Source organism: Lycium barbarum, chromosome 10, assembly GCF_019175385.1.
Source record: "Lycium barbarum isolate Lr01 chromosome 10, ASM1917538v2, whole genome shotgun sequence".
Classification (NCBI taxonomy): domain Eukaryota; kingdom Viridiplantae; phylum Streptophyta; class Magnoliopsida; order Solanales; family Solanaceae; genus Lycium; species Lycium barbarum.
The window spans coordinates 37,904,757-37,929,304 of record NC_083346.1 but is presented as its reverse complement, the minus strand read 5'-3'; the positions used below and the strand labels follow the sequence as shown (position 1 = coordinate 37,929,304).

Genomic DNA, 24,548 nt, shown 5'->3' with positions numbered 1-24,548 from the left:
ATCTCCAAAGAACAGCCTTGGATCTTAGTTTCCTGCAAACATAGAATGTCGGGCTTCCACTTCTGAATAAGAGAATTGATGGTGCTCCTCTTGCTCGTATCATTGAGCCCCCTTACGTTCCAGCTAATGATCTTGGCTTTCATTCAGAGAAGGCTTTGAGTTGCCTACCCCTGTTGGATCCTTCACTTTTTTCATATGTAATAGTGCAAACCAATTTCTTTGCCTCTAATTCTTCCTTCTTTTTTGGTTTCTTAGTCTCGCTACTTCTCCCCTTTTGCTGCTGCAATTGAGATTGCCTTTTCTGCTCCATGCGCAGAATCATATCGAAGATTTCAGGCTCGAAACCTAAAGAATTCACCCCAAAAGCCTTGCATGCTTTAGTCATGGTTATTTTAGTCCAGTGCGACATCTCAATTATTGTTGGAGTATGAATATCCTGATGTATATCGTGATTATACCCATCCCATGTTAATTGCAAAGTATCACTTCCAGAGAAAGGGGAAAAATCATAACCCTGAGGATTGGGCAAGTGAGATTCAGGGTGTAAAGAAGGGAGAGTGAGAAGAGAGGGGGATTGCAAGTATTCCGCTTCATCATCTGCATCGTCATTATCTGCCATAGAACCATCATGGTCATTTTTGACAAGAGATTGACTAGTCGTCACTACTGAATCCGCATAGAAAGTTTCAGTTGGGCCCTTCCCTTTTGTAAAAAGAGTAGGGGTTTCCTGATAAAGGGTTTGGGCCGGCCCTTTTGATTTCCATTCATGTAATTGTGGCCTCTTCTTAATAAGGGGAGCTTTATTCCTTTTCTTCCTTCTGGAATAATATAAGTGGTCCACTCTGGGCTGGACTGAAGTTTGGGCCTGACCCTGCTGTTGGGCTGAAATAGAGGATGGCCCAACCCTATGAGATTCAAAATTTAAAAACTATGACTTTGCAGGCATGACACATGCTGGCTCTATAGTCTTGGACCGCTGGTCAATAACCTGCCCCTGTGGCCCATTCCCTGAGGCTGTAATTTTTGCAACAGCATCGGCAACAATGGAGATCTCAAAGGTCCAATCCTCATATTTCAGACCGATCTTTCTGGGAATCTCCTGGGTAGAATCAGTGATACAAATACGAGCCCAGTAGAGATGATTCCTCTTCTTCATGTCCTCATCAGTATCCACATAACCACCGCAACAATCACCAATGAATTTCATGGTTTTCTCCGACTAGGCATGCAATGGAACTCCGAAAGCTCTCACCCATCAGGAAGCAGACTTTGGTGTTGCAAGTTGAGTTCCGGCCACCGGAGACCACCATTCAAGAGCAAGGCTTCTTCCATTCCAAAACCAATCACCCATTTTTACCCTCTCCGCCTCCTGCCTCGACGGGAATTTGAAAAGAAACTGGTTTTGAGAAATAGGAGTGACCCTCAACCCAGCTGTTATCTTCCATCTACTCAGAAACCATTTTTGAATAACCTCCGGATTTGGGCTCGAGTTGTAGGGATCGTTGAAGGTGCCCACAAGACAACAGGAAAGAAACAAATTTGCCGATACTGGTTTGTCTTGATCTGCCAGATCCGGCCAACTCAGCTTGCAAGCAGCCTCGAAATAAGACTCCCCCTGAGAAGTGAACCGTTAAAGAGCTGGGTTCAAAGGCTTGCCCAAGAATCTGAGAATCTTTGAAGCAATTTCAGCCCAGCCAAGATTAGAATCTACCTCCGGAATAATAATAGCATTTTTCCTGTCTCCCCTCCATATCTCAATACGTAAAAAACGCCCATAAATGTTGTAATTTTGATATACTCTATGTAGATCATTTTGTTGTTTTCTTCCCCATCTTCTATAGAGGTTACCATAGCCCCGAGAAGCCTGATGTAATGCATTGCAAACCCATCTCAAATTGCTTTCATCGATTTTTATTTTGCTGGAGAAACGACTGCTCCGTTCACTGAACAAGAACCACCTAATTTGACCTTCGCTAATATCTTTAATTTCAAAAGATTTATCACCTGAAACAAAGAAACAACTGCTTTCACAAGGTTAAAATTATTTTTTATGTATATATAGTAGATGTTGAACCCCTTAGGCTTCTTCATATGTTTACTTTTTTATATTTTGAACCCCCTCGGCGGAAACCTTGACTCCACCACTGGCCTTACACCCACACCTTTTAAAACACTGATCTTCAAATTTGACCTTCAACTCCAACATCAATTTTTGAAGAAAACCGGTGAACATTTGATCAGAACTTCAATATCAAAGAACTCGTACTTAGCTAAATGCATTTATACTGAGTTGGATCAATGGTCACCAGTTTACTTCACATAGATACAGAATTTATTTATAACCCGACTTTGTTGTTATCTCTATCAAGTTGTATACGTCATTATCTCTGCTCATTCAAATTTTCCATATCTATTGGTACATTAACATTGAATTTTGGTCAATAGGATTTCTTTTTTCAGTTTCATTTAGCTACCAAGCACATTTTGAAGATATTCGACGTAGCACCACAGAAGAAAACTTTTTATTCCTTCCTATCCATAGATGAAGTGAAGCAATTGCTATTTTGAGGACTCATGATATTGATGCTATAATTCGCTAATGGAGCATCTAAAGATACTTTGTGGATTGTGATCTCAATGGGAAATATCTCTAGAATTACCAGAGGTGTAAAATAATAAAATTTGAAATATCTTATGATTTACTAATGATCGATAATTAGACAAGCCTGTTGCTATTTTCGACGTTCACTAAGATACTTTTATTTGCACTTTCTTATTACAACAAGCCAAAGATTTATTCGAAGAATTAGTTTAATAGCTTAAGAAAAATTAGACATTGGGTACTTCCATCTAGTATATCAATTATCAACAAGCATGAGAGTGATGAATAATGATAAATTTTGCGACTGTTATTACTTGTCTCCTTCCAAAACCAGAGCTCACGGGTCTACGGACACTCGAACAGTGTACAAGCTAAAACAATAGTTCTCTAGAAAAGCACCCTCTTGGAGATTGATCATTGAAGTACACTAGTTTATTCATATTAAAACTTTCCAAGCAATTCAAAAATCGCAATCGACTTAAGAATTCCATAAGGTGTTAACATGAATACGACTCAATAATTCTCTCCAGTCTGATAATATTTTGGATTTCAATTAACAAGAAGAAATGGAGGCTGAGGATGGAGTATAGAGAGGCACCAACGACTTGTTGATAGTAAGAGTCATCTCAACCTAGCCTTTCGTTTCTACTAAGGGTAATTTCATTTCAGTTTCATATTAAGTTGAATTTCACAAATAAAAATAAGTCTCAATTTATCACAAATTTAACATTCATGCCCGATTTCTTAAGCAAATCCATCTTTCAGCTTCATGCATGACGCTTTACTTAGCATTCTCCGTTTCATTAATGTACTTGTCTCAGAGAAAGAACTAGTATCAACTTTGTCCATCTTTTGAAACAAGCTGTAAACCTCAATTTTCTAAACCATGCCATCTTGTAGGGCTAAAGAATAAAACAAAGTCGTTACAATGAACCGATAAATCAATTTCTCTCTTAACTGCTGGATAGCCACCCTAAGTTCTCCGAAAATTCAACTATGCTGAAAAGATTCAAAAAATTGTTCACGTATTAACAACTTCTCAACAAGTACCAAGTACGTGAATTTCAACTTTTTACACCTCCAGGCAAAACCTGCTGATCTTTAAACCACCAATGACAAGGGGTTGGAAACAACACTTAAGCATAAAACGGATCTTTTTCTGCTAACAACTAACTCTTCATTCTGCGCTTGTTTGTTTTAGACTCTATATGCTACAACATTTATGATATGCTATTCTAGATTCCCACTAACCTACAAGTAGAATCGCAATATGCAGATTCTATTGCGAACCATTAACAGGAGTATCAGTACTCTGCCTGGCCGAAATTACTCTATCAAGGGTTTCATCCGGTACCTTGATTCCGCTAGTCTCTAAATCTGCCACTATGGCAATTGCAGCATCAAGCTCCCCAAGATCAAGGCATAATATAATTATCTCGTCATACAAAGGGCTGCAATGAATGGGTTAAGATCAAAAATCAGTTTTAATCAATATGTTAAATTTTTAGATAAGACCATGATAACGGCATACAAGATAAATTATGAAAAACACCGCAAAGCAGAAGAGTCGCTGGAAGTGAGCCAATTTAGAGTAACCACAATCTCAGTTTGAATATCTAAAGGCAACTCTACTTGTTTAGCCAATCTTTGTGAAACCTTCTTTTTGCTGATGTTCTATCATTTATTTGATTATTTGCAAGTGTGATGCAAGTAGCACGAAAAAAGATATTTCATAAAGAAGGAAGTATAACGGGTAAAACAAAACTTACCTTCCAAATACATAACCAAGACTATGTGTCGTTTGCAAAATTTTCAAGAAAGCAGAAGGCATAGGAGCTCGTACTGCGGCCCGCAGTATCACAGCGCAATCCCCAATTGTTGGTGTCCCACCCAATTCTATTACCTGAGATAGAAATATTTTTAGTTAACGAGTAGAAAAAAGAAGCATCCATACATGAAACCAAGTTCACTAGCTACAAGGACAGGAAAGAGCAAGGCACCAGTTCCGCTAGAATGCCATAATTCATGATCAGAATAGAAAACAATATTAGAAAACCCAGTTGTCAAACACCTTAGCTTCATTCACTGAAAATCTATTGGTATATTCAGAATCTTCATTCTAGAATCCAGATAGACTTAATATTTGAAGTAAGAAATCTAGAAAAGCATAACTGTAACTCCTGAAGTGTCACAGGAGAATGCTAGATAGAAGAACCAAGAACTCCTGAAAGAAGAGAAAGTTGTAACAACATTAACAATCCAGTCATTGATTTTAACATGGCCTGGAGTCTCTAGTGACTTCATTACATGCAGCAGCAGCTTGTACAATGTTACAGGAAACAAAGAACATGAAGGTGAGTTTTGAGCATCTTTAGCAGCTGGCATGCCTCCATAAGACCATAATAGCCTAATGTTGGATTATGCAGGAAAAATTTGGCAAAAATGAGACTTTATTCAACCAAATCTTCAATGCTGGATTCATTTCTTCTCCTTCTTAAACCAAGGATGAGAGCCAGTCATCAAGAAGTTGGTCACCAATCATACAAAATTCTAATCCATATTTACCACCCTGATAGTTTCTACGAAGAAGCATGGATTAGTAAATGAAAAATCTGGAAAAGCAAGTGTTAACTGTAGGCATTATTCATGTGAATATGTTGGGTGTTCTAGACTACTTTCTTTCTCTGTATTCAAATAAGAAGACTAAGGCGGATGGTAAAAGCAAAAAATGTAACATCACCAATTCTTTTTTTTCTCTAAACACAAAATGCAATATCACCAATTATCATCGAGCTACAAAGAATCACCGAGCAAAGAGCTATTAATTACTGAGTTTGTAAAAAAACCAGGGAAAGTTTAGCTATACTTGTCTAACAATATACATAGTTTCAAGGGCCCTCCAAAATCTGTCACGGCATATTCTTACATAGAAATTCAATCAACAAGCATACTATTTAGCAAGAGAATACTTGTAGATTGAGGAACGACTGCATGTAACATTCAGAAAATGGTGAGGAGATCAAAAAGATGTCATAACATACTTTTGTCATCACTATGATCCCCAATTCAACTTCCCACTCCTGTGACCATCTTCGAGGAGCTTTGTTCTTGAACTCTTTATCCCATGTCCAACCCCAAGCATCAGTGATTGTATAAATATCTGATACATCAAATACTTTCCGATTCCTCATCTCCACAAATGCTTCTTGAATGTCCAGAGGAAACCAGTCATCATCGTCATCATCCTGTGCATAGATGAAAAGACAGATCAATCAAACACCCGTGCTCTTAGACTGCAATTATATAAATCCTAAGTAGTTGAAGTAAACGAGATATTTTGTGAAAATTTGCAAATTTAAGGGTAAATTCTACTTCAGAAAACCTACTCCATTTGTAGAAAAACTTAGGGTTGTTACCTGGATGACTATTTTCACTTATGCATGTATGCTAAAAATTTGCCCATGAAACAATTACAAATGTACTAAGACAACAGAAATGTAGAAGATAATAAGTGGACCAAATCGTCAACAGGTTTAAGTGTTTCAATTGAAACTGATTGGTCGTTTCCTGCGATTCAGTTACAAATGCTTAAGTTTACAACTAGTGAGAAACACTTAATAAACCTAATAATGCAGTGTACATAATATTACATATATGAAATGTGGCATAGAAATAATTGTATTAGCAGTCGACCGATTCAAACACACAAGTTTTAGTTCCCCAAAGCACACCATTTATATGTTCTAGATAAAAAAGAAGGTACAAGTTTCGTAAAATGGTGAACCATAGATGTGATTTAAGTACGAATCATGAAGCTAAAACATGCAAAAGTAGATAAAGTAAATGTAAAGTCAGAACCTGGAGAGGGCAGAGGAAAACATGATATAGTTGTCAATCCCTCAACAGCTATGGAAGTAGTAACCAAACTATACTCCCTCCTCACCAAATTGCTTTTCTATTTTTGAATCACAACTATTAAACAAATTATTGATGAAGCACATTGCTGCGGTGTTTATGAGAAACAAGAAGGGGCCAAAAATCATCTAGCTATTACGGTAAAAAGGAAAAGATTGCAAATTCAGAGTGACATGGGTCTCATCAGAAATTCAGTGACGTTTTAGACTTTCCTTGTCCAGACTTGAATTTTAATGGGAAGAACCAGAAGATATGGGGATGTTCAGATGAAAGTTGGAAAAAGAGTCCACTGCAATTGAGAGAGCAGACATCAAATAAAACAATCAACCAACAATGTCTCAATCCCGAACTATTTTGGGTCGGCTAGATAAATCCTTTGAATCCAGTCCCGCTCTATTCAGGCCCATTTCGTTCCAAATGTGGTACAAGTATCTAAATTTGATATCGCCCAAGTTTCTTTTGAGTCCCAATTCCAATACGACCCCCACGCTTCATTAGCCCCTACCTTTTACTAGAATATTACGGGAAGATACAGGAACGATATTCAGTTTGAGTCCATATGAGCTAGAGAGAGCAGATATCAACCAAATGATTTGCTTGTATTTATGACTTTTCTTTCTACGGAGATGCTATAACAAATAATGCAATTGATGAACACCATAAAATGTCATACCACTGCAGCTACTCTAGAAATCCTTCTCCTGGATTTTCTTGAAGAGCTAGCTGTTGAATCAGAATCTTTTAGTAATTGCACTCCAATCATTTGAAGAGGTTTTGCAGCTTCAACTTCCTTGTCCTTCCTGTCACCTACTTCCGGTTGGCTTTCAGTTTGCCCCACTTCTTCCTCCTCATCTTGTGCCTCGTCATCTTCTGCCTCATCATCTTCAGCCTCTTTTGCATTATCATCGACAGCTTCAGTATCATCTACAACACCAGTAGGTTCTAAGTCTATTATGTCCGACTGCTGGCCATGATTTTCGTTTAAGCCCTCCCCAAGAAAGCGGCGTTTCCAGAATTCGGTATTTCCTTCATGCAACTTTATACGTGAGATCAACTCATCCAGCTCTTCATCGACCTGGAAAATGATTACAAAATATGATATAGTTTGTGAGGAACGACATGATTGCATTGTATCTCAAGACAACTAGTTACAGTTAATATACACTTGGGAATAACATTTACCTCTTCTTCTTCCTCCTCAACTGGAGGAACCCAAAGTGGCCTGCCTCTAGAACGATTTATTCTCCTTGCTTTCTGCACTCGTTGGTAGAGTACATTTCTGGTTCCATCTATTGGTAGACCTTGTGCTTCTAGTTCTTCCTTTAATTCTGATACAACCATTTTACTAGCAGCTTTTGGTTTCAAGGCGTTCTGTTCAGGTCCTTTGATGACTTTCCTCAGTCTCTCCTCAATACGTATGTAATCAGACTCGGTAATGTTCCCCAGAATTGAAGGTCCTTCATTGAGTAAGGTTTTCAAAAGCTTCCTGTGGTGCAACCTCCACTCTTCAAGACATCTTTGTTTAAAAGAGGTTTCCCTAGGATTGGAATATATAAATCCTTGGGCATCAGGATCTAAAGGAGTTTTTCCCCTTCTTGGGACCCATCGTTTGCGGTCACCTGTAAGTCCACCTTCAGAAACATACCTGAAAGTTATGGCCAACTAAATCACAACTTATAGTGGAAATCGAAAGCTAGAAATTGAAGCAGAACATCACCACAATAAACCTAGGAACTAATGAATATACAAACAAAGAAACAACTAGAAAAAACAGCCCATCATTAAACATGAAATTAGGGCAAGGCAGTCCATTATCAGTACAATTACCATGACCACTATCTAGCTGAAAATCTCAAATCGTGAAAAGAAGACAAGAAGCTTATCAGCTAAAAACAGAAAAGAACAGATATGACAGTTATGAGCGCCTGGAGGAAAAAAAAAAAAAAAAGATTATGAATTAGAGGCTATATGGTCTTCCCATTACTATTCCACCAACCCAGATATTATGAAGTCTAATTTGCATAAAAATGGACAAAGGAGGTTAGTTCCCTCAATTATGAAAAATAAGGGATTATCAGCATGATAATATCGGCACCATGTGCGTCTTTAGTACCAGCAAAGTTCCAAAGTGATATACTCTCAAGTCTCAAACATAAATCATCATACAACTGAGTGGCTTAATTATCTCGGCGTCGCACTTCAATATTGCATCATCAATGTTAGCTCAATCAGTAGATAAAATTACTAAGCAAATAGAACGAGCTGAAAGCAGACTAAGGGGGTGTTTGGTATGACGGAAAATGTTTTTCAAGATAATATTTTCTCGGAAACTAAGTGATTTTCCTACTCATTTTCTTATGTTGGAAAAAGCCTCTCTACCTCCTAAGGTAGCGGTATGGCTTGTGTACACTCTACCCTCCCCAGACTCCACTTGTGGGATGGATTACACTGGGCATGTTGTTGTTGTTGTTGTACGCAAATTGGAAAATGTCATTTTAAGAGCATTTGCATATATTCAGAACTAAACCACGATGAAGGTTTTTGAATTCGGACTGCGAGTTCTGGTGGTGGGCGGTAGAAGGGGTGAGGTAGGCGGGATAGGGTGGGGTGGGTGGGGTAAGCTGGGGTAGGCAGGGGTAGGGGTAGTCAGGGGGTAGGAATGGGTGGGGTGCGTGGATAGTGCGGGGCTGGGTTGGGGATGAGTTGGTGTGTTTTTATTGATTCGAAAAATGTTTTCCCTCAAAATTTAAGGTAAACATTTTTCTCCATTTTCTCCTATTTTGAGCAAAACATTTTCCAAGATATTTAGTGCAATCAAACAAGGAAAAATAGAAAAACATTTTCCGTCGTACCAAACACACCCTAAGAGTCACAACAGTGGAAAATGCCTAATAATGAATTTAAAGTGTTAGGTGGACAAAAAGGGGTTGCTCCAATGATAAGCACCCTCCACCTCCAACCCTAAGGTTGTGGGTTCGAGTCACCAAGGGAGCAAAAAATGTGGGAGGTCATAAGGAGGGGTTAAAAAACGGAAAAAAAAAAGTGTTAGGTGTCAATGGAGCACACATAGAAACCAGGGTGCTATATCTTTTTTCCCTGATTGTCGAGTTAATCACTGCACAATTGAGCAAGCAAAGGTATTAGTTGATACCTCCATCATAACATTTTTACCCAATACCAATTAGCAAAACGAACTAATAATGTCAAAATCATTAAATATGCAACAAGACATGACTACTAACATGAATAAAAATGCTTACCTGGCTATGTAATCAATCTCATATCCAAGTTCAGCTTCTTCCTGCAAAGGTTCAATCCATGAGCTAACTAATGTACGATATTTTCTGCTCAAGATCATTGCTCTTGGTGGGATTGGCTGTTTATCTCTAGCCATTGCTTCAAGTGCTTCTAACAACTCAACAATCCTCCCTGGAGTAAAAGATCACTTTGTTGATATTCTTGTTTAAGACTCCTCTAAGAAATTACAAGCATACTATCTTATTTCAACAATTAAATGAGGGGGAAATTCTTAGATAGCCCTAAAACTTGGCACCAACTGCCAAGAAGACACCTTAAATTTACGAGTGGCCATTTAGACATCTCTACCTGGTAGAGGTGTGTAGCTTGGACGCCCGGGTCTAACCTCGCACCACGCGTCTGTTATCTTCACATTTGAGCGTGTTAAAGGTTATTCCAACGCATTTCCAACTCAAAAAGCATATTGAAATTCTTTTATACACCTTATCCACCTCTATTTCGCCCCAAATGCCCCCCTCCCATTCTTCTTCATCTTTTTTGTTAGCCAACCACCATTAAAGCCAGCACCACTTTAGAACAATAAATATAACGCCTCACAATTCCTCAATATAAGATACTCCCTCCATCCCAATTTATGTGAAGGTGTTTGATTGGGCACGGAGTTTAAAAGCAAAAAAAAAAAAAAAAAAAGACTTTTGAAACTTGTGGTCTAAAACAAGCCATAGAAAGTTGTGTGGCTATAAATCATCTCATTAAGGGTAAAATGGGATGCATAAAGTTAACTTGTTACCAAATATAGAAAGATATCACTCTTTTTGGGACTGAGGAAAAAAGAGTCATATAATTAAGACAGGGGGAGTATTAACTTGACTTTCAGAATTCACATAAACTCAAATCATCATATCAAAAGATTTACACATAAGAAATCAATATACAAAACACAGCTATTATCAGTAAGCATATTTCTTTCTTTCTTTCTTTCTTTCCGCTATTCTCTATGATGTACCAATTTTTTAGTTTTGCTTCGGATGAACAAAACAAGTTCCATCGGAGGAACCGCAGTGGCAAAACAATGGTATACTGGAGCATAGAAACACCTTTGCTGGTGGAAGATTCCAATGATTCGGAGGTGGCCTCCGGTTTTGGTGATGGTTACGGGTTTTGTGTTTTTCTTAGAGTGTTTTGGGGAAAGAAGGGTTTTGCTATGGGTTAAAAAGAAAGAAGATGAGAAAAAATGGGAGTGATCGTCGATGAGAAAAAATGGGAGTGATCGTCAGGGTATATTTCTTGGTCGGACTTCTGGTCCGGTGGCTCCTTGCCTTTTCCAGTGTCGGTCTCTTGCTGATTCTCTTCATTAGTGGATCTGTGGTGGAAAAAATGAGGAGAAGAACGGTATAGGGAGGGGGGTTAGGAGAAGAAGAAGAACGGGGGGGATAGGAAAGTTGTTGTCTGTTTCTTTTTTCTTTTTATAACTGAAAAATCCCCGACGGTTAGCTTGCGCATTTAAGGGGTTATCTATGAATTTCGCCTTAAATGAGCTTAAGGATACTCAGGGGCAACTAACGCCAAAATACAGAAGAGTTCACAATAGAGTGCTTTCAAGTACAAAGGAGGAAAATGAATACTCTAGGCAATAAGATATTAACACTTGAAGCATATTGACTTTAAGTAAACACCTGAAATTGGTGAGTATAGGAGAGGAAAAGAAAGAAGTGCTAGCTTTTCATATAGATAGAGATAGAAGAAAGGAGGAATGGGCAGGGCTCGTGGCTCTCCCTTTCCACGGTGTGAATTTCCATTATCAATGCGTATAAAAGGGAAATTTATTATGATAGAGAATATGTCTCCCAGCAATTTGGAAGGTTGTTCAACATTCAGTGCTCCCTACTCCTGCCCCCTCCCCGCCAAACCAAAAGAAAATCAGAAAATATTTGTAAATTGTAATATGTTTTTCTTTCCCCATTTTGAATTGCTCACATATGTTTATTTTAGCGAAACTCAATAGCAGCTGACTAATTCTTCACTAGTCTATACTGTCTAATGAGTAAAAATGGGTCTCTTCCATATATCTCTATCATTGTTCTTTTGATGCTGATGGTGTTGTTCCACATATATTATACAGTAGCTAGTACACATTTCAGTTTCCAATATAAAAGGATCAGTATATTTTAGTTGCATTATAAGTTATAACCTCCATCCTTCGAAACAAACCCATGCGATAGGTGACACAAGCTGGTAACAAATAAATCACAGAAGTACCAGGAGAATTGGTCCTTCTGGGAGGCAGGCAACAGCCGTTTTATCCTAATATTAGCAATTGTAAAAGGTCCATAGTATTTATTACCTTCCCTACATAGAGCACGAAGATACAATGAAAGTGGGTCCCCGTACTTTCCATCATTATAAAGCACTTGTGTTCCACCTTCAAAATTCTTTAGACCACGGAAATGTCTGATAGCTTCACGTACCACACAATACTTGGTAAAGCATTCAACCAACAAACTGAAAAAGGTACACGAAGAGTCATCACTGAAAAAGACAACTTTTACACAAGACTCTGTGTGGGTGCATAGCAATGTACTAATTAATACAATGGCCTTGTCCTTGCTTACACTTCTGTAGTTGGCTAACCAAAAGGTTAGCAGCAGAACTTCAGAAACAGCTAAACAGAGTACACAAAAAGAACAATGTGCTACTCCTTGCTTAACTAGCTCATGCTATTTATTTCAAAATTTCTCCAGAATCAACTTTAGGAATAAAACTTTGCTGACAAGAAGGCTCAGAGGATAAATATCCACCCGATTAAGAAAGTTCTCAAGAAGAAAGTATCTTTTCTTAATTAGAAAAGCTGCCCAAAGTTATCAGTAAACTTAATTCTCCAGGATCAAACTTTGGGCTTGTCCTGCCTCTGCCACTGGTTACAGTATCTCAAGTTGGGAAGTTCTCAAGTCGAAACGAAGTTAATAAAAGTTTTCCCACTGTTCAACAAAAACAAATAATTTGGGCTTGTAAGGGACAAACTGTAAGAAAAAGGATTCAAGATAGGTGATTGACTCATATTGGCTCATACCAGTCTTGCCGCAGCTGGGAAATTGGGATGTTTCAAGATGAATAATCAAAATATTACTTTCTAAGAGCAGAGAAATGTTCATGCTACAGAAAACTTGCTGAAGATAGAATAAAAGAAAGTTTCTTACCCATAGGTTCTCACGTTAGGTTGCAAACGTTTGTGGTCCTCAACCATCATCCCAAGTAGCTCAGCAACGTCCTGCACTCTAACAGTCAGACAAAAAGCTTCAGTAAAGATTGTATGATTAGACACGCTGTAAGTATATAAAGATAAAAAAATTGTTACATTTCTCAACCCACAGTTCACACGAACAACATATGAGAAAGATGTACAACGCTTTAATCAACAGTGGACAACAGAAACCAAAGCATAGATTAAGTCACAAATTTTAAAAACATACTCCAAGTTACAAACTATGACTAGGAGTGTCATTAGCCCGATTTTATGTAACCCACCGAAAGTTTGTCAGGTTGGTGCTTGATAAATCAAGGACGGATCATGATGGGTTGAGCACAAAGTGACCCATTAAAGTTTTGGGCTCAAATTGGAAAAGAATATAACCAAAAACTTGATTGTCAACCCACTATTGGAAGGCTTAGCTAATAGGACTCAACAAGTTACTCAACTCTCTAACAAAAATTAAAATAAACAAATGAAATAAGTGGATAGAGAGAAAATTTGTCTCAGCTGCAACAAGAAATTGTTTGAGAAGTGTCCTTGAGTTGGGCAAATTGGGTGTGACCCGACACAACATTGATCTGACCCAACTTATACTGCTATGAACAACCATTGAATGGGTTAGGCTATGACCTTTACTCCTGTTTAACCAGTTCTGAAATGTCCAATCTTGATCTTACCCTTTCATTTGACATTCCTGATTATAACTCCCAAGATTAGACTTAATTTAGCTGGCAGTAATTAGTAGATTCTAAGGCATTCAAACAAATGGTAACTGATATATGTCTGTTCAAGACATGTTATGAGCACGGCTGGGCAGAAGTTGAAAAATCATCTTAGCTCTTTAACTATAGAAACAAAAACCAAGATCACCTGAAGGTCTGTATATACTTAATTCGACATCTTTAATCACTGCAAGTTTCAGCTAACTTTGATAACATGGCTGGGAAGATAAAATTACAAAAAAACAAGGGTATGATTCAGAACTTACCTATCATAAGACTCAGCCCTTGTATATGCTTGGATAACCCAATTATATGTCTCTGTATCAGGTTTCATATGAGCTGCCAAACAACGTTAATGATCAGCTTATTCACTTGATAGAAATATCGGGTGTTATCAGTTTATCACTCAGTGAGTAACTGATATTACCAGGAAAGACAATAAAACGAACAAACAATTCTTCCACTATAACAAAAATTAAAGATGCGAAAGCAACTTTGGCTACTATTTTTAATGAACAAGAACAACAACAACAACAACAACCCAGTAAAATCCCACATCGTGGGGTCTGGGGAGGGTAGAGTGTACGCAGACCTTACTCCTACCAAGGTAGGACGGCTGTTTCCGAATTTTTTAATGAACAAGAAAGGTACTTAAAATTTTACAACAGTATCTGCATGTAAGTGCTTCAAAAGGAGATGCGTGATAGATAAATGGATCATAATACAGTTAGAAAATAAATTAGCGTAGGGTACACGTATTGTGAGAACTTAAACAATGTGGCTCCAAAAGAAGAAGGAAGAGGAATAAGCTCCCAAGTACCACTCGTGTGTAAAGCACACATATCGTCAATCATAGTCTGTCGACATCCGGGATGAGAAAGGGCTTCACCTGTAGACTTAGGAATGGGGACAGAGGACAATGATGATACAAAGGCATAATGGAATGATGATAGACGATGATAACTTAAAATGGTATAATGTGGGTTAGTATTTCGAGTGGACCGTTCACCTTTACGAAGTGCAATCGGCTGATCAAGAGCAGACAAGTCCGCAGTAGGTGCAGGGTCCGACGCATGACATGAATCATCTGGACCTGATGTTGGGTCTGATGCTGGATGCGATCGACGATGATAAGTCAGAAGTGATGGCACCGTGATTGGAGATGTAGAAGTAACTGTAGATTCCTCAAAGGTCAGTGTAGGTAAAACCTGAGGTATAGGTAAGACCTTAGAGATATCAGGATGATCAGAAGGAGACCTAAAGTAAGGTTGAGACTCAAAAAATGTGACATCGGCAGACATAAGATATCGACGGAGATCAGGTGAGAAGCAACGATACCCCTTTTGAACCCGAGAATAATCAAGAAAGACACATTTAAGAGAGCGAGGAGCTAATTTATCTGTCCCCGGAGCTAAGTTCTGCACAAAACATATGCTCCCAAGAACACGAGGAAGAGAGTATAGAGATCACTGTGGATATACTATGGAATATGGAATCTGATTCTGAATAGAAGATGAGGGCATTCGATTAATCAAATGGCAAGATGTGAGGACTGCATCGCCCCAAAACGCAACAAAACATGGGATTCAATGAGAAGAGTGTGAGCAGTCTCAATGAGATGTCTATTCTTCCTTTCTGCTACCCCATTCTGCTGAGGAGTGCAGGGACAAAATGTTCGATGAATAATTCCTTGGTGAGTCATAAACTCCTTAAACTGGGAGGAGTTGTATTCTAAGGCATTATCACTACAAAAAGTACGAATAGAAACACCAAATTGATTTTGTATTTCAGCACAAAAACTCTTGAATATAGAGAATAACTCAGAACGATCTTTCATTAGGAATAGCCAAGTACATCTGGAAAAATCGTCAATGAAACTAACAAAATAACGAAATCCTAAAGGTTAACCGACTCTACTAGGACCCAATTATCAGAATGAACTATTGAAAAAATAGACTCTGCACGACTCTCAGCACTACGTGGAAAGGTAGTGCGAGTGTGTTTCCCAAGTTGACACGACTCACAATCTAATTTGGGCAAACTAGACAAACTAGGCACCATCTTTTGTAGCTTGAACAGACTCGGATGTCCCAATCGCTTATGGATCAAGTCTGGAGGATCCGTAATGAAGCATGTTGTGGAGGAATTAGGAGAGGTAAGTATTAGATAGTAGAGGCCTTGTGATTCATGTCCTGCACCAATCACTTGTCCCGTACTGCGGCTCTGCATAACAATAGAATCATCAAGAAATATTATGGCACAATTTAGGGCACGTGTCAAACGACTAACAGATGCAAGATTAAAAGGACAACCAGGGCCACAAAGAACAGAGTTTAGAGTGACAGAAGATAAGGGATTAGCTTGTCCAACACCTTTTGGTTTTGTTTGGATCCCATTAGCTAAAGTAACCAGAAGAAAAGACTGTGAATAAATAATATTTGACAAAAGTAATTTGTTACCAGAAATATGATCAGAAGCGCCTGAGTCAATGAACCACGATGGAGGGATACTAGATTGTGAAACACAAGCGAAGGAATTACAGCAACAGAAGTATTAAGCTGAGAATCTATGGCTACTTGTGGAGATGTCTGCTTACTTGCTCGATACTGAAGGTGCTCATTATATTCATCTTCTGATAAAAGCCTCGGATTTCCTGTAAACCCTCAGGGGTTGACCTGGTGGTAATTGGCTTGAGCCTTGGGGTGCTCCCTTTCAAGGTCTCAAGTTCGAAACCCACTGGGTGCAAACAATTTCTGAGGGCCATCGGACTGGGGTAAAACCCTGAATTACCCGTGGTGCACTTGCGGGAAACTCCTTGCCGAGGGCCTGTGCACCCCCGGGATTAGTCGGGGCTCAAAGAGACCCGGACACCCGGTGCTTAATCAAAAAAAAAAAAAAAGCCTCGGATTTCCTGTAGAGTCAGTCTGAGCAACGTGAGCATTGTTGGGTGGTTGACCATGCAGAGCATGACATATGTCACGAGTGTGTACAAACTTATGACAATAACTACCCTAAACGTCATTGGATAGTGGACCATGTAGAGCACTGCATACATTGCGAGTGTGTCCAAACTTACGACAATAACTACACTTAGTTTGAGATTTTCCAAAGCGACCTCCTTCTCGTCGATTATCCATAGGATGAGATGTTCGATTCTCTATGGTTTGAGATGTGAGAATAGAGGAGTCCATGGTTGGTGATGGAACCACTGTGTGATTAGGAGGTGCAGCAAGATGAAGCAAAAGAGAGAATAGTTCATCAATTGTAGGAACCGTAGGACTAGCCAAAATTTGATCACGTATCGAATCAAGGTCAGTAGGAAGTCCAGTAAGTGTAAGAACTAGAAACAACATCTGTCTTTGCTCCTGTTGTTTTTCAACGTTCGTAGTGACTGGCATCAACTGCTCAAATTCCTCCATGACTGCCTGTACATGTCCCAAGTAAGTAGACATATCTAATTCTTGTTTCTTTAAGTTGGTCATCCGAGATATCACATTATAAAATCGAGATACGTCATTAGTGTATAAAGCGCGAGCCTTTTCCCAAACTGAATAACATGTTTGGAAGCAACAAAACAAGGGCATCAACTTGGGATCAATAGATCGCCACAAGAGACTACATAATTGAGCGTCAACCTTCTCCCACTGTGCTTGGCCTTTTCATCTACCTCACTAGCCTTTGCCTTTTCATCAACCACAATAGCCTTTTGAGTTAAGTGATCTTGAACACCTTGACCCTTGCACCACAAGTTAACCGAAGAAGCCCAAGCTAAATAGTTTGAACCTCCCATTAACGGTTCGGAAGTAATCATAGGGCTTGAAATTCCGATTCCCGTGTTTTTGGAGCCAAACATATCATATCCTAGAGACATGGCTCAAAACTTCAAAAAGGACGAAACTTAGCTGGTTGTGCTAATAAAACAGATTTAGAAGCTGCCAGAATAACAGTCACCGGAAAAGTTGCCGGAAAATACGAAAGTGATCAGAATCAGGAAAAAATTATTAGGTTTTGTGCAGAATTGTTGGGAGAATTGACTGGAAAAAAAATCTCAAAAAAAAAATGGCCGGAGACTGCTTGAAATCGCCCCGAAAACAAAAAGTGACCGGATCTTAAAGAAAATTATATGATTGGGGTCGGAATTGTTGTGCAACCTTACTGGGATTTTTTTTTTTTTCGAAAAGGTGACCGGAAATCGCAGCTCTGCCGGAAAAAAAAAACTGACGGTGCCGGATTAGGGTTACGGCGGTCGGAAATTTTAGGGGTTTGGTCGCCGGTGTTCTCTACCCTGTGGTGGTTTCGGATTCTGCACAAAACCCACCGGAGAGAAAGTGACGCAAAATTATCGCCGGAATTGAGGCACGGCAGTGTGATGGTATTTTTTCTCCGAATGTTTCTCACCAATGCTTTGACACCATGTGAGAAATTATGGAAGAAAAATTATATTATTGAATTGAGTATCTACATTATTACATTGAGCCTATTTATAGACACTACATCCTAATCCTTTTCCATGTAGGATACTATATACAAATCCTATTCCTAATTTTTTTGACAATGTTAACATTACAAATCCTATTCCTATCCCTATTCAAACAAACAACTAGAAGACTCTTCCCTAGCCAATGTATACATGTTTCTTGTTTACAACCCCAAAACTAGCAAATCCATTGATATATAGTTCAGAAATAACAGAAGTACTATTACTCAATCTCCTATTTGATCCAATTAAGAGCAACCTCCTTTTAGTCACCTAAAATGAAAATCTTCGCATGAGTTAAGGTTGCAAACTCCAGATGCATCCTAAGAACATTTATGCACTTCTTGATCCTAAATATAACAAATAAGCCATACTTTCTGCCCAGTATCATAACCCAAGCATATATTGAGAGGATTTAGCTCAAGCACAAACAGGGGAATCAAAGTGGGTCAATTACAAGCTTGACAAGGGAAGAAGCTGCAGACCTTCACCATACTCCATGTTCTCAAATGTCGCAAAAGCAATTTCAGGTATCCCACAGGTAGCCTGGAAGTAAAAAAAAAAAAAAAAGAATTCGAGAAATCTTATAATTTAACAAGTCTACTGTTACTGTAACTAAAATTAGTCAAGGATTTCATATGTGCAGCTGGTTTACCTCTTTTGGCTTTAACATTCTTACAGTAGTTAATAAAAACATGAAAAAACTGAAGATCATTTAAATAGAAACGCCACAATAGAAAGAAGCTCCACTAATCTTGAAACAAGAAGGAGCAAAAAGGTCGTAAGAAATTGTCAGCTAACTTATGCAAATCACCCCCGATTAACTTACTTAACTGAAACAAATAAACCTAGAGATTTCCACATATGCCTACACACTTTGCAAGCGCCTCAATAGAAGTTTCACCATCCATGAGAATGCCAATGAAATTACATTTTCATATAGATGGCTAATATGACATGAAATTGTGCACTATAATATATTATTCTATTAATTGAAGAATCTAAAGCAATTACAGATGACCAAATTCCAATTTATCAAACCCCAGAATTCATACTCCTTTTAAGCTTCAAGCTCGAACACACTCAATATGATATGCAACTTGAGTTTGTATAGAAGATCGCAACAGTATGGATGTGCTGCAGTAGGATTTTATCATCATAAAAAAGAAATTAAAAAATTACATCTTAGAGATGCTTCAGCCTTTTTCTGCAATAAATGAAAATTCTCCTCAATAATATTTCTAGTAGGATTCTCTTTTTTCAATATATTGAAATTTAAGCCTCTTATCCAGCAAAAGATATAGATACATTGAGTTAATATACAGTAATATTAGAAGTACCTGCACGCTCAAAAGACAATTGAAATGGAAGGTAGTGGCCATTCTGCCAGCAGCCTCCATTTCATAGGCAATAGTTAAGGCATTTGAGTGATCTCCTACTTTACAATCTTTTTCTATTAGGAGATCATAGATCTCATCAGTTGCTCTGAGTCCACCTTCAGCACCCTTGAGAAACACTTTGTTTGCATCTTCTAGATAATTACTCCGTACAAGCTCCTCTGCTCCAAGGAAAATACAAACTTAAAACTTAATGAAAGAATAGTTAATGGAGAATGTAAATAAAATTAAAGCAACAAATCAAGCTAGGTGCTTGCTTTCACTATACCAACAAGAACCAGCCAAGCTTGGCGAATGTCGTATTTCAATTTCTCCATTGCTGCAAGAATTTCTAAGCCTCTCGTAGCAAGACCCTTGGCACCAAACAAACGAACCAATGCCAAAAATGTTTCATGTAGAGGCCGAAGACCTTCACTCAACTCCCTTCTAAGAGCATGCATCTGCCATTGCATGATATCAGATGACTTCAACACCCATGGTTACCCAATCATTTAGCGTGTCCAAATTCTATTTCTTGTATCACTAAAATTTGTATGGCCAGATTCAACAATATTGGCTTACATGAAATGCAGCCGGCATAAAACAATTAATACACAAGCAGCTTTACTAGCAGAAGAGTTCACAGGTAGGGGATATACCAAAAAGGGGGAGCTTAACTCCTAGAAAAGGGTGGCAATCAAGCTTAAATAATTAATCAGAAGACATACCAACTAAATTGGAAAAGCAGAAGAAAAGGGAAGCCAGGTAAAACATGCTGAGTAAATTTCACCGGTGTTCATCCAACTTTAAGTTTATCACACAAAAGTTGTTTTTCTATTTTTTGTCTCATAAAAGTCATTTAACTTAAAGATTATCACACAAAAGTCACTTTTCTTTTGTCACATAAAAATCATCAACTTTGGCCAAGTTAACTAAAAAGTAAATCTCACCTGAATTTTTATGTTTTGTACTGGAAATACGATATGGCACTCAAAATAGCTAGTCAGCTTAATAAAACATGTTAAATGTAATGGATCAATTTCAGAGATCTTCTCCGAGGTTTCTCCATAACACTAATCTCCTTGTCGTTTACGATATTACACTTATCTCCTTATATTGATTCTTTTTGTAACAATTTGAAGCCATGGGAACATCTCAAGCTCTAAGATTTTGTGTTTGTCATTGAATTGTTGGATGCACTAACATGGACTCTTCTGCTAATTATGAAAGGTGTTTATAAAATTCACTAAATAAATGAGTATTGTAAGGACAAAATAGTCAAATCATATTTTTTAAATTAATGATAATGAGTTAAAAATTATTACAAAATATTAAATTAAGGAAAGTAAATGTAATATAGTAAACCACAATGGAGATTAGGTTATAAAGTGGAACCCGGAGGGAGGTTTCTGAAATTATCCATGTAATTAACTTATTTTGAATTGCCATGTCATACTTCTGATATAAAATATTAAAATTCAGGTGAGATTTACTTTTTAGTTAACTTGGCCAAAGTTGGATGACTTTATGTAACAAAATTAGAAAAGATTTTTCTGTGATAAACTTTAAGCGGGGGGACTTTATGTGACAAAAAGATAAAAATTGACATTTGCGTGATAAACTCCAAGTTGGATGATCATCGGTGAAATTTACTCATCATAAGCCAGTGTGCTTGTCTATCTTGAAAATATCAAGTATTGAACGAGGCTAATAACATCATAATTAAGTCATAGCATCAGATCAGTAGTTGCTTGAGCTAAGCCTCTAACTAAGAATGACTACAACGCAATTTTGAGTAATTCCTGTGGCTATAATTAACATAGCTGTTCAATATTAGCATTGGGATTCACTAAAGTTTCACCAAGCAGATACCGGATTGTATCTTAATAGTAGCATATCATTGAATGAGAGAGCTAAATAACATATCCTAATTTTTCATTACTAGTATACTACGAATTAAACAAAACATATCACCTAGCAAATAAACATAATAGAAAATAAAAGCTTGTACTCCCTCTGTCTCAAAATACTTGTCGTCCTTACTGAAAATATTTGTCTCAAAATACTTGTCATTTTAGAAGTTCAAGACAAAATTAATTTTTTTACCCATTTTACCCTTAGTAGTTATTGTTCTTGAAAACTACAAATACCTAAATAATGCCACATAATAGAGTAAATATTCAACGAAGGGATATAATATCTTAAGACATAAATAAGGGAAAAATAGACAAACATCCCTCCTAATCAATGTTTTCTTAAGGGGCGTGTAAATCAGAAACACAACAAGTATTTTGAGACGGAGGGAGTACGCAGATGTTGACATTAAGCATTTAAACGAGAGAGAGATAGAGAGTTACAGCGCCATCATTGTCTCTAATATACTATGAACTAAACAGAACATATCACCTAGCAATTAAACAGAAAAGAAAGAAAAGCTTGTAGGAAGTAGGCAGATGTTAACATTAAGGGGTCGTTTGGTAGGATGTATTAGAGAAAATAATACATGTATTCGCTTTGATTTTATTAATTCCTTGTTTGGTGGTGTTTTTCAACCTAGGTATAACTAATACACGCCCTATTAAATACTATTCTTTTTTTTTTTTAATCAAGTAAGTGTATTTTCATTCATAAACATGGCCACAACGGCTGTATACAAGAGATACGCCAAAAAAGTAGAGAATTTACAAAACGATATGATTCTCTACGAACTCCACCCAATTGCCTATACAACAAGGAACTTTTCTGTGTGCACCAAACAAAAATAAGGGAACGGAGACTACTCCTCAACTGAGAGAAACTCAACTCTACACAATAAACCATGGTATTAGCAATACAAGGGTTATTAATACATGGATAAATGGTTAACGACAGAACTACCCTTAATACACCAATCCAAACAGTGGATAAGAAATGATGCTAGCATAACTAATACACCTTATTCAGTACTCCCTCCATTTCAATTTGTTTATCCGGTTTTGACTTGGCACGGAATTTAAGAAAGTAAAAAAGACTTTTGAATCTTTTCTGGTCTTAAATTGAAGATATGTAGAATGTACCAAAATGTCATCTAATCCTGTGATCTTAAACATATCATGTAGAAAGTTGAAATTAAAGAGTTTCCACAAAAGGAAAGCGGCATTTTTTTTAAATGGACTAACAAGGAAAGTAAGACAAACAAATTGAAACTGACGGAGTACAATGTATTAGTTATGCGGGTTTCTAAACAAATTGGTACTCCCTCCGGATCAAAAAAAAGAGTTCACTTACTCATTTGCACACCCCTTAAGAAAATACTAACTCCTAGACAAAAATAAGTAATTTGACTAAACTACACCTAATTAATTAGCATTGGGATTTGATCATACAATACTTAACAGGGGCACATATGAAAAAACAAGGTTAATTCTTTCTTGATTTGCTAAGTGGACTCTTTTTTTTATCCAAGAAAAGGCTAAGTGGAGGGAATACTACTTATGCAGGATTTTAATAGATGCTCCTAAACAGCTACCAAAGCAATTAAACACAAGAAAGAGAGAGAGAGAGAGAGAGAGAGAGAGAGAGAGAGAGAGAGAGAGAGAGAGAGAGAGAGAGAGAGAGGTAGTTACAGCGCCATCATTATCGCGTTCAAGCACATGAGAAACAACCAAACCATGAAAAGAACGCGGTCCAGGAGACAGACCCGCAGCAATCATATCATAAATAACTCTAGATACACCTTTCGAATCACCATTCCTAGCACGCTCCATTAATTCCTCCATAAAAACAAGTCTCAACACTTTCTCCGTTCCAGAAGCCACAATATCATCATCCACAGTCTTCAACTGATGTTGCTTTTGCTGTTTTTTTCTTCTGGTTTTTCGGGGTTGCGATGAAACGGAAGCCTTAATAACGCTGTTAATTGACCGAGAAATTGATGGAATTGGGAGATTGTTGAATTTGGAATTGAATGGGATAAGGTGTATGGAAAGGCTAGTAGCCATTATTACAGGTGTAAATTTTGGAGAAATTTAGAGTAAGAAGAAGAAGTGAAAGTGCATAACGAGGGGATAAGGTTTTTGGATGGTTTTAGCGGTTTTGTAAGAGAAACAGAAAAAGGGGTTTAACATGCAGGGAAATGACGTTATAGCCCGACTATTAGTTGGTCGATTCTGAGATATATAACATACAGTAGATCGTTATATGGTGTCTAGTTGACAGCAAAGGTATACACCATACGGTAGATCGTTATTGGTGACTATTTGAAAGCAATCGCTATAGAAAAAATTATACTTAGTTATGAACTTGTCACTACATTGCTCGTATCTAAAAAAAAAAAAAAAAATCCTTGCTAATTCATAGCTACATAGAATTAGTGACGAATTTTGTCGTTTAACTTTTCTTCGATAATTCATATTTATTCTGTAGTGAAACAACTTAATATATAAAAGAATATTAAATTTTTGTAGGAGCAAAGAGGAAAAGATTACAGCCCGACTACTTCCGGTCAATTTTTACATTCTTTTTCTTCTTCTTTTACTTTTTTCCAGAGTATTATTCCGTAAAATTATGTTTAGGCCATAAAATTTTGGAAAAATTTAAAATTTAATTTTAAGTTCCGGAATTTTTTGAATTTGAAAAACACCAAAAAAGTTATTTTATTTTTGCACTCCAAATTACTAACAAAAAATTAAAAAGAGCTCTAATTTGTATTCACGGCCAAACACATCTTCAATTTTCAAATATTATTTTTCACTTTAAAAACAAAAACTACTTTTTAAAAATACGCACAATTTTCATGGCCAAACGAGCCCTTAGTCAATTTCTCAGGTAAAATTATATAAGGATTATAACTTATAATAGATGTTATATGGTGATTAATAACCACTGATGAATTTATTATTTCATGTGCTTTTATATGAATGTTTTAGTTTATTGAATCACAGATGAAAATTACAAGGTGTAATCTAAA

The 24,548-nt window shown here is 37.4% G+C and overlaps 1 protein-coding gene across 1 annotated transcript; it reads right to left on the bottom strand.

Moving 5' to 3' along the window:
* Positions 1-3,452: 3,452 nt before the first annotated feature.
* LOC132616233 (uncharacterized) lies at positions 3,453-23,744 on the bottom strand. Its single transcript, XM_060330854.1, has 13 exons — positions 23,206-23,744; positions 19,890-20,061; positions 19,565-19,782; positions 18,710-18,770; positions 14,014-14,086; positions 12,973-13,050; positions 12,120-12,277; positions 9,778-9,946; positions 7,700-8,162; positions 7,191-7,592; positions 5,644-5,847; positions 4,372-4,505; positions 3,453-4,053 (listed from the first exon to the last, which is right to left on the bottom strand). Exons 1-13 carry the CDS (start codon positions 23,578-23,580, stop codon positions 3,882-3,884), a joined length of 2,679 nt encoding a protein of 892 aa, XP_060186837.1. The 5' UTR covers positions 23,581-23,744; the 3' UTR covers positions 3,453-3,881.
* Positions 23,745-24,548: the final 804 nt, after the last annotated feature.